The sequence below is a fragment of the Sitophilus oryzae genome, unplaced genomic scaffold (genome assembly GCF_002938485.1).
Source record: "Sitophilus oryzae breed Bouriz unplaced genomic scaffold, Soryzae_2.0 scaffold_374_pilon_pilon, whole genome shotgun sequence".
Taxonomy (NCBI): Eukaryota; Metazoa; Arthropoda; class Insecta; order Coleoptera; family Curculionidae; genus Sitophilus; species Sitophilus oryzae.
Window position 1 is genome coordinate 41,797 of NW_022146945.1, and position 11,676 is coordinate 53,472.

The window sequence follows — 11,676 nt, forward strand, 5'->3', positions numbered from 1 at the left end:
TCAGTTATGGTTGCTTCGACTCCTCGGGCTTTTACAGCGCCTAGGAGCGATTGAGGGGTAACATTGTTAAATGCTCCCTCAATGTCTAACCGCTCTAATTTCTTTTAGATCAAAGGTACTCTTAATTTCCCCCACCAAATTGTTGAGGGCCAGTTCTGTTGATTTTCCCTGCTGATAGGCATATTGTCGGACATTCAGGGGATTAGACGTAAGGATCCTTCCCCTAATATGCCCATCCAACACCTTCTCCAGGGTCTTCAGCAGAAATGATGTAAGGCTTATTGGTCGATATGAGCTGACCAGGTTGTAGGTTTTGTTTCCCCACCTTCGGTATATATACCACCTTTGCTTTCGTCCAATCCGCTGGCATGTGTGACCACGCCAGACTAGCCCTAAAAATCCTTACTAAGCGAGGGACGATAATGCTTGCAGCCTTTTGCAATAAGGCCGGGAACACCCCGTCCTCTCCTGGAGATTTAAATAGGTCGAAACTTTCGATCGCCCCCTTTGTCTCCCTATAGGTGATTACTTTCTTCGCTATCTCCCAATCCTCTTTTTTGGACCGATTTTTGACTCATGAGTATTGGGGGGTCGTTCTTCATCACCTAGAATCAGGCAGCCTGGGGAGTGTTTTTGGGCCAAAATTTGTAGCGTTTCTTTCCTGGACTCTGTGAAATTACCGTCGGGGCGCTGTATCGTCCTTAGCTCATTCACTGGTTCTTTTGAGAGAATCTTGTGAATTCTGGTGCTTTGGGGTAGATCGGCCAGACTCCCACAGAACCTTCTCCAAGACTCTCTCTTCGCCCTTCTTATTTCCTTATTGTACTCCGCCAACGTCGTACGATAGGTTTCCCAGTTACCTGACACTTTAGCGCGATTAAAGAGCTGTCGCACTTCTTTTCTTCTTTTGTCCAGTTTGTTGTTCCACCAAGAGGACTTCCTGTTATCCTTGTTTGTTTTAAGTGGACAGTTTTCACTATAAGCCGTTATGATTGCACACCGCAGTTGTTCCGCCGCAATCTCGATCTCATCGCGATCTCTCACTTTTACAATTGTGGGTTCCAGCAGATGCACGAGTGAGCGGTTGTATCCTTCCCAATCTGTGCACTTTGGATCCCTATATTGCAGGAGAGTTCTTTCACCTACGCTTATTTCAAACTGTATGTGTCTATGATCCGAGCACGATGGCTCAGATGATACCCTCCAGTTGGATATCCTGTTGCTCAAATAATTGGAGCTGACCGTAATGTCTAAAACCTCTTTCCTGTTACAGGTAACAAAGGTTGGTTCGGAGCCTATGTTATTAACCACTAACCCTTCACCTATTAAGTAATTAAGAATTAACTCACCTCTGAAGTTGGTGTCCGTGCTTCCCCATGCCTAGTTGTGACCGTTGGCGTCGCATCCTATCACCAGCTGTAGATTTTTCCTCTTGCAAAAGGAGATTAGTTCTCTCACTTTCTTTGGAGGAGGTAGATCTGCTGTCTTGTCTCCCGGGAAATATGCTGAGCAGGCAACAAACTCCATTCCACCTCCGCTCCTCCCGGCTGGGATCTGGACATGCACCGCCACCACATCTTGACAGCAGAACCTGTAAAGGTTAAAAAAGTGCACGCTCTTTTTTACTAAAATGCATGCCCTAGGTCTGGTTACTCCTGGGGCAGTAATTAGTCTACCCTCTGCGTCCCCAAGGCCACATACGCGGCCTGAGTTAACCCAAGGTTCCTGAATGAAGGCGAGATGTACCCCTTCCTTCTTGAACCTTCTGCCAAGGACGTTGGAAGCGGCCTTGGCATATTGTAGGTTACTTTGTATACATTTGACTGCTGCAGCCATCCCTGCAGTAATCATATTTAGGTTTTGCTCCCACCATCAGGGGGTCTACGTCCCCTTTTGGTGGGAAACCTACATTCGTTTCGCCTACCTTTCCAGGTGGGTTTGTTCCCACTCGAGTTGCCAGGCTTCCCCGAGGCTCCAGAGGGTTTAGCTTTAGACCCTTTCATGGTCGGGTTTTTCCGTGCCACTACTTTGTCTCCAGCTCTCTCCCTTTGGGTGTTGCCAGACCTCGTGGCGTCAGTTGTTACCCGAGAGGCTGTAGGATGGTCCCCACCATCTCCCGAGACTGACGCCCTGGTCTGCTCCGTGTTGCTTTCATTTTCCTTATCTCTGGGTCGGAAGGTAATCTGCTCAAACCCAAAGTAGGCCCTGAATTCGTTGCGGCGAAGGAGATCCATGGATCTCACGTCAACCGCAAAGGTCCAGGTTTGTCCCGGCCCTGCATCACTCTGGTGGAGGATTCTCCACTCCTGAGTTAGCAGGCTAAGATTCATTTTAAGTCTGTTCAGCACCACATCCCCTCTGAGCCGTTCTCCAGGCTCATCATCGGGAATGTAAGCCGTACAGACATGAGGCTTGGGTATATCCCGCCCCCTTACTGCCCTGAGTCCCATGCCCTGCCATGGCGAAAGGTCGTTGACCATCCTTTCTAACCACGCAGCGCTGGTCTCGTCGGCACAGATTACAAGCAGCCATCCAGGCCGAATCGAGCAGCCTTGGAAGCGTACCTGTACTTGCGTCCACGGCCTTCAAAATGGCACGTTTCAACAACAAGAGTTGCTCGGCGGATAGGCTGTTCTCTGGGTGGTTAGGTCGGATTACTCCAACCTTTATTTCTCCAGCAGCCTCCACGTAGCTTCTTGCGCCCTCCCTACAAGGCTTCTTAGCGCTCTGTTCAGCTAAGAAGGGATGCTAGCGACGGAATGCTAGCGTGCTTGCATCCGAGCGGATGCGCTTGCTAGCATTAGGGGCACCAGTGTGAGGTTTATTCTCCTCCGGGTTGATTTGTCTCCTCCCGGAAGAGGTACCCCCACTTATATGTATCCTCTGTTTCTCCGCTTGTCGCTGAAGAATCTACTGCAGAGCGGTCTCATAAGGCATTCCGCCCTTGAGAAGTCTTGAGAGGAGCTTTCTTGTCCAAACCTTTTCTTTTTTAGGGACAGTTTCTCCATTTGCTTGGAGACCCCGAAAGGAGGTTCACCTTCTGCCTTCTCAGGCGAAGGGAATCTGGGCCCCTCTGTTTCCTGATCCGGCTGAGGTGAGTTGTTTGGGGTAGGAATAGTCCCACGCTCCTTAGTTTCCTCCTCCTTAGGAGAAGGATCGGGATGGTTTGATCCATCCTCGTCATTAGGGTTATTACTTTTCTGGTCCATGTAATGATCCCACGAGTAGCAAGGGAAAGAAACGACCATCACGGCAGAGCCCCGCAATACCGTGACTAGGCATTTATGAACTGGGAGGTCGCCTGGTATCCCAGGTTAGTCGCTAGTGGTCGGGTTTCCCCCGACCATCCATCCCTTTGGCGCGCACTATACCGTAGGATTTGGGGAGGTTTTTATAGTGGTGCCTCATCCACGCGGCTCAGACAGTAAAGTCAAAGCCCCCATGTCTCTCCTAAGAAAGACTTACGGTATGACGGATGTTAAGTCCCGAAGGAGGTCCCATCCGGCATCGTTTTATGTCATGGTGCAATTCCCTGGCCAAGACACTACAGCCAGGGACAAGACACAGAGATGCTCCTGACCTAGTCAGAGCGCAAGAGGGGTCCCCTCCGGTGCCCTGGCCGGGAGCTTTCCCACCAACGTCAAGGTCTCGCATCTCGTAGGGGAAGGAACTAATATAGTTCGCATGAAGATTGAACTAAAATAGTTTTGTTAATTAAACTATATTAGCTCTGTTGATTGAACTAAAATAGTACTGTTATTCGAACTAATATAGTTCTGTTGATTGAACTACATTTGTTAATTGAACTAAAATAGTTCTGTTGAACTATATTTAGTTCTGTTAATTGAACCATATTTAGTTCTGTTGATTAAACTAAAATAGTTCTGTTAGTTGAACTATATTTATTCCTGTTTAGTTCAACTTGTATAGTTGCGAATTAAACTAGTTCTGCTAATTGAACTAAAATAGTTCTGAACTAATACATTTCTTTTTTTAAGTCACATGGAAGGTTTCTACTGAAGGTATTAGTAACTTAAAACAAGGTCTGGTGTTTTTGTTCAATGACAGTTTCAGCAAACAGCTCTTGATGACTAAACAGGTAAGTTTAGTAAATAACAAATAGAGGTAATCTTTACATAAATATTAATACAAATATATTTTTTTCTTTGTCCAGGATCGATCGGAGTCGGATAAGAGCTTTGTGGAAGCTCTACTAAGAAAAATTAAAAAACTTTCAATAAAACTAGTAAATGATTGTCATGTTATTAATTGTAGATTTTTATTGAATAAATTCTCTTTACAAAACGACGGTGGCTGACAGAAATTAGTTCAGAATTATAGTCTTCAGAACTATATTCACTAGCTCAATTAGTTAAAATCTGAAATTAGCAGGCTTTAGCTAATATTAATAATAATCTGTATTTTCTAAATGCATTACTAAGCTACTGTTTTATTAGTTGCCTATTAATTTTATATTTTAATTTATTGTACTTGTGTGATTAATACTAAAATGCTTGTAAAGAGATTTATCATTGTGGGCCTACATTCATTAACATGATACATCATTTCACTGGCGCATCAGATGATTTTTCTTAGTAGTTTACAAAGCTTCTTATCGATCCTGGAAACAAAGAAAACATATTTGTATTAATATTTATGTAACTGTTACATAATTCATCTAATTTATTTACGACATTAAACTTACCTATGCAGTCTCCGAGAGCTGTTTGCTGAAACTGTCATTGAACAAAGACACCAAACCTTGTTTTAAGTTACTAAAACTTCAGTAGAAACCTTCCATGTCACTTCAGAGGAAGTTGGTAAAGTTGTTAGATAAACAAAAATAAAACTAGACGGTTTAATTTTATTATGTTTGGTTTGGTTTAAGAAATGTATTAGTTCAGAACTATTTTTAGTTCACAATTAACAGAACTATTTTAGTTCAATTAACAGAACTAAATATAGTTCAATTAACAAAACTATTTTAGTTCAGAACTATATTAGTTCAATTAGTACAAAATCACCAGAAATGATATATTTTTATTTATTTTAACTCTGGACTGTATGACCGGAATCCAACAAGCGAGGGCTCGTCTAACGAGCATTTCTTACTCTATATTGTACCATATAAACAATAATAATAAGCTTTTGAACGTAGACGCTGGGGGCCTTGTCTTACTATTTAACAAACATTGCGCTTTTGTCAAAAAAATTAAATGCAATAGTATATGTAGTTTTAGCTGACAGTAAAGAGTAGTAAAAGCTTAAAAAGTCAGCGAAAACCGCTTCTAGATATCTTCTTTCAAACCGAAGATATTAGCAAAATTATAATAAATACCAAAAAATAAGCCCTTCATTACCTTATTTTTACAATACAGTATCAGTAGTCCTCTTGATTATGCCCATTCTAACCTAAAAATAAGATAGAAACAGTTAGTTTATTTTAAAATCGACGATATACCAGAATATCATAATATCAGATGTATTAATATCTAATAATTAAGATATTAATAATAGTGAACAAGAAACGATGATTCAGTGAAGTCATGGTAGGCTTTGGAAAAAAGTTGCTTTTCACGTAATAATATAAACGTCAAATTATTATTAGATCAACATTTTGATAGCCTTAGCAGCGTTTTGGTTGCTTTTTCAACATGCCAACAACCTCAACTACTTCAAATAATAAAGGCATCAGACGGATCAGACGGATCGGACGGAACGGACAGAACGGACGGAACGGACAGAACGGACGGATCGGACGGAACAGACGGAACGGACAGAACGGACGGAAAATTAGAGGTAATCTTTACATAAATATTAATAAAAACATATTTTTTCTTTGTTCCAGGATCGATCGGAGTCGGATAAGAGCTTTTTGGAAGCTCTACTAAGAAAAATTAAAAGACTTTTTCAGTTTGTGCCAGTGAAATGATTGTTTTAAGTGTATCATGTTATTAATTGTAGATTTTTTTATTGAATAAATTCTCTTTACAAACGATTTTTGGTATTGTTCATTTTAAATTATAATAAATTAAAATATAAAATTAATAGGCAACTAATAAAACAGTAGCTTATTGATGCATTGAAAAATACAGATAACCAATATTGCACTACATTATTTGTTTTTTAATTGCCCAATAATTATTTTTTCTAATATTAATATTGAGTTAAACATATATAATTTCTGGTGATTTTGTACTAATTGAACTAGTTGAATATAGTTCTGAATTAATATAGTTCTGAACTAAAATAGTTCTGTTAATCGAACTAATATAGTTCTGTTGATTGAACTAAAATAGTTTTGTTAATTGAACTAAAATAGTTATGTTAATTGAACTATATTTATTTGTGTTAATTGAACTATATTTAGTTCTGTTGATTGAACTAAAATAGTTCTGTTAATTGAACTAACATAGTTCTGTTAATTGAACTAAAATAGTTCTGCTAATTGAACTAAAATAGTTCTGAACTAATACATTTCTTAAACCAAACCAAACAAAATAAAATTAAACAGTCTAATTTTATTTTGTTTATTTTAGCAACTTTACCAACTTCCTCTGAAGTGATATGGAAGGCTTGTACTGAAGCTATTAGTAACTTAAAACAAGGTCTGGTGTCTTTGTTCAATGACAGTTTCAGCAAACAGCTCTTGGAGACTGAACAGGTAAGTTTAGTAAATAAACAAATAAATTAGAGGTAATCTTTACATACATATTTATACAAATATATTTTCTCTTTGTTCCAGGATCGATCGGAGTCGGATAAGAGCTTTGTGGAAGCTCTACTAAGAAAAATTAAAAGACTTTTTCAGTTTGTGCCAGTGAAATAATTGTTTTAAGTGTATCATGTTATTAATTGTAGATTTTTTTATTGAATAAATTCTCTTTACAAACGATTTTTGGTATTATTTCTTTTAAATTATAATAAAGAAAAATATAAAATTAATAGTCAACTTTAATTAATTAATGCATTGAAAAGTACAGATAACCAATATTGCACTACATTATTTGTTTTTTAATTGCCTAATAATTATTTTTTCTATTATTAATATTAAGCTAAAAATATATCATTTCTGGTGATTTTGTACTAATTGAACTAATTGAATATAGTTCTGAACTAAAATAGTTCTGTTAATTGAACTAAAATAGTTCTGTTAATTGAACTATATTTAGTTCTGTTGTTTGAAATAATATAGTTCTGAACTAAAATAGTTCTGTTAATCGAACTAATATAGTTCTGTTGATTGAACTAAAATAGTTTTGTTAATTGAACTGATATAGCTCTGAACTAAAATAGTTCTGCTAATTGAACTAACATAGTTCTGCTAATTGAACTAAAATAGTTCTGCTAATTGAACTAAAATAGTTCTGCTAATTGAACTAAAATAGTTCTGCTAATTGAACTAAAATAGTTCTGAACTAATACATTTCTTAAACCAAACCAAACAAAATAAAATTAAACAGTCTAATTTTATTTTGTTTATTCCCCTCAACTTTACCAACTTCCTCTGAAGTGACATGGAAGGTTTCTACTGAAGTTATTAGTAACTTATTACTACCTAGATTTCTTTGTTCCAGGATCGATCGGAGTCGGATAAGAGCTTTTTGGAAGCTCTGCTAAGAAAAATTAAGACTTTTTCAGTTTGTGCCAGTGAAATGATTGTTTTAAGTGTATCATGTTATTAATTGTAATATTAATTCAACTAACAGAACTAGTTTAGTTCGGAACTATTTTAGTTCGGAACTATTTTAGTTCGGAACTATTTTAGTTCGGAACTATTTTAGTTGAACTAACAGAACTATTTTAGTTCAATTAACAGAACTAAAATAGTTCTGTTAACAGAACTAAAATAGTTCTGAACTAATATATTTCATAAACCAAACCAAACAAAATTAAATTAAACAGTCTAATTTTATTTTGTTTATTCTAGCAACTTTACCAACTTCCTCTGAAGTGATATGGAAGGCTTCTACTGAAGCTATTAGTAACTTAAAACAAGGTCTGGTGTCTTTGTTTAATGACAGTTTCAGCAAACAGCTCTTGGAGACTGAACAGGTAAGTTTAGTAAATAAACAAATAAATTAGAGGAATCTTTACATAAATATTAATACAAATATATTTTTTCTTTGTTCCAGGATCGATCGGAGTCGGATAAGAGCTTTGTGGAAACTCTACTACGAAAAATTAAAAGACTGTTTCAGTTTGTGCCAGTGAAATGTTTTAGACATTCGGTTAACGAAAGAATCTACAAGTTTTGTATAAATATAAATAACTAGCGTGTAACAGCGACTTCGTTCGCGTCGAATTAATCATTTGTAATGGTGATGATAAAGCAAAGCAAGAATTTCCATTAACATACAAACTGGATAAAATTTTCTCACATTTATGTCAGCATGAGAAAAAAACAATATGGCGATATTATTATATAACTTGGTAATATTTGAAGGGTAGTTTCATCTCGTTGAATTTGACTTTCGAAAATCCGTTTGCCAAAAGTAAGCTTTTACGTCAAGCAAGTTTAAGCAGAATCGTGGTTAAGAAATTACCCAACTTTTTGGAACACCCTGTATGATTTTTTAAAAAAAAATCAAAATATGTAAAAAAACCAAATAAATTATGCTTGTCCAAGCGTTTTCCCGAAAGACTAACCGTTTTTTAAATAACAAATATATTGTCATATTTGAGGCGCTTTTTCACCTCTCCTTATCGAACCTCTACAACCCACAGTCAATCCGTTTGCCAAAAATCAGCTTTAAACATAAAGCAGTTTAAGCAGAATCGTGATTACTCAATGGTCATATTTTATGAAACAGTCTGTATATATTTATAAAAAATCTTAAAATATGTAAAACAACAAAATAAAATATACGTGTTTAAGAGTTTATCTGAAAAACTCACCGGTTTTTAAATAAAAAATATTTTAATATTTGAGGGATAGTTTCACACCCTTAGAATTCGAGTTTCGAAAAATCCCTTCTTATCGAACCTCTACACCCTAAAGTCAATCTGTTTTCCAAAAATCAGCTTTTTACGTCAAGCGCTTTAAGCAGGATCGTAATTAATCAATGACCAGCTTTTTCGAAACACCCTGTATACATTTTTAAAAAATCTTAAAATATGTAAAAAAACAAAATAAAATATACGTGTTTAAGCGTTTTTTCGGAAACTTAAATTAAACAAATAAATTAGAGGTAATCTTTACATAAATATTTATACAAATATATTTTCTCTTTGTTCCAGGATCGATCGGAGTCGGATAAGAGCTTTGTGGAAGCTCTACTAAGAAAAATTAAAAGACTTTTTCAGTTTGTGCCAGTGAAATGATTGTTTTAAGTGTATCATGTTATTAATTGTAGATTTTTTTATTGAATAAATTCTCTTTACAAACGATTTTTGGTATTATTCCTTTTAAATTATAATAAATTAAAATATAAAATTAATAGGCAACTAATAAAGCAGTAGCTTATTAATGCATTGAAAAATACAGATATCCAATATTGCACTACATTATTTGTTTTTTAATTGCCTAATAATTATTTTTCCTAATATTAATATTAAGCTAAAAATATATAATTTCTGGTGATTTTGTACTAATTGAATTAATTGAATATAGTTCTGAACTATAATAGTTCTGAATTAATATAGTTCTGAAGTAAAATAGTTCTGTTAATCGAACTAATATAGTTCTGTTGATTGAACTAAAATAGTTTTGCTAATTGAACTATATTCAGTTCAGTTGATTGAACTAAAATAGTTTTGTTAATTGAACTACATTTAGTTCTGTTGATTGAACTAATATAGTTCTGTTAATTGAACTAATATTGGTCTGAACTAATACATTTCTTAAACCAAACAAAATAAAATTAAACAGTCTAATTTTATTTTGTTTATTCTAGCAACTTCCTCTGAAGTGACATGGAAGGTTTCTACTGAAGTTATTAATAACTTAAAACAAGGTCTGGGCCCGAATTCTGTAACTTTGACATAAAAATGTTACGCTTTCCAAACGGTGAGCGCAAGTATTCGATCAGCGAAACGCAAGGCAGTCGATTTTGGTATTCTCGTTGCCATGCGAATCGTGGATACGCGTTGAGCACATATTGGCAACATCACAATTTCTAAGTAGCTAATAGCCAAAGGTTGATAAGTGACGGATGTAACAATGAAAAATGTCAATGTTACGTGAATTTCATAACCTATTGTTGAGTTATGTCAAGCTATTTTTCTATGGATATGTCATTATTCTTATTATACGAGGGAAGTGTTGAAGACTCTTCTCAGCATTTTCGATGTTTTGAACAATATTTATAGCTCTTTAGCTGCCAAGTCGTAAATTATCAATTACTTATTGAAGAATTTATAGAAGAAGTAGTAATTTTCACTAAAGAGCAAGATAACGCACAAAATCACAATTTGTTCTATTTTCACTGACAGTTCGACAAGCAAAACGATCCTTTAAGGCAACCGTTTTCAAAGCGCTCAGCGCAATCAGTAAAGATGCTAAGCGCGTTAGACGAGAATACCGAAATCGTTATTAAGTGCGCGCTCAGCGAAAATTAACGTCATATACGCTGAGCGTCTAAAAGCGCTTAGCGTTTTCAAAGTTACAGAATACGGGCCCTGGTAATAACTAACAGAACTATTTTAGTTCTGTTAATTGAACTAAAATAGTTCTGAACTAATACATTTCTTAAACCAAACCCAACAAAATAAAATTAAACAGTCTAATTTTATTTTGTTTATTCTAACAACTTTACCAACTTCCTCTGAAGTGACAGGGAAGGTTTCTACTGAAGTTATTAGTAATTTAAAACAAGGTCTAGTGTCTTTGTTCAAGGACAGTTTCAGCAAACACCTCTTGGAGACTGCAGAGGTAAGTTTAGTAAATAAATAAATAAATTAGAGGCAATCTTTACATAAATATTAATACAAATATATTTTTTCTTTGTTTCAGGATCGATCGGAGTCGGATAAGAACTTTGTGGAAGCTAAGAAAAATTAAGACTTCTTCAGTTTGTGCCAGTGAAATGATTGTTTTAAGTGTATCATGTTATTAATTGTAGATTTTTTTATTGAATAAATTCTCTTTACAAACGATTTTTGATATTATTCCTTTTAAATTATAATAAAGAAAAATATAAAATTAATAGGCAACTAATAAATCAGTAGCTTATTAATGCATTGAAAAGTACAGATAAACAATATTGCACTACATTATTTGTTTTTTAATTGCCTAATAATTATTTTTTCTAATAGGTAATAATATTAAGCTAAAAATATATAATTTCTGGTGATTTTGTACTAATTGAACCAACATAGTTCTGAACTAAAATAGTTACTAGTATAGTAACTATATTTAGGTCTGTTATTGAACTAATATAGTTCTGTTGATTGAACTAAAATAGTTCTGTTAATTGAACTACATTTAGTTCTGTTAATTGAACTAAAATAGTTCTGTTAGTTGAACTAAAATAGTTCCGAACTAAAATAATTCCGAACTAAAATAGCTCCGAACTAAAATAGTTCTGTTGAACTATATTTAGTTCTGTTAATTGAACGAACATAGTTCTGCTAATTGAACTAAAATAGTTCTGCTAATTGAACTAAAATAGTTCTGAACTAATACATTTCTTAATCCAAACCAAACAAAATAAAATTAAACAGTCTAATTTTATT

The 11,676-nt window shown here is 35.2% G+C and overlaps 1 protein-coding gene across 1 annotated transcript; it reads right to left on the reverse strand.

Annotated features, from left to right (window-relative positions):
• Positions 1-537: 537 nt before the first annotated feature.
• On the reverse strand, positions 538-1,378 carry LOC115885120. Its single transcript, XM_030903908.1, has 2 exons — positions 1,350-1,378; positions 538-1,264 (listed from the first exon to the last, which is right to left on the reverse strand). Exons 1-2 carry the CDS (start codon positions 1,376-1,378, stop codon positions 538-540), a joined length of 756 nt encoding a protein of 251 aa, XP_030759768.1.
• Positions 1,379-11,676: the final 10,298 nt, after the last annotated feature.

Coding starts and splice junctions, on each gene's coding strand:
- LOC115885120 (XM_030903908.1), bottom strand. CDS start 1,378: ATGGGGAAGCACGGACACCAACTTCAGAG. Junction 1,265..1,349: donor CACGGACACCAACTTCAGAG/GTGAGTTAATTC, acceptor TACCTGTAACAG/GAAAGAGGTTTTAGACATTA.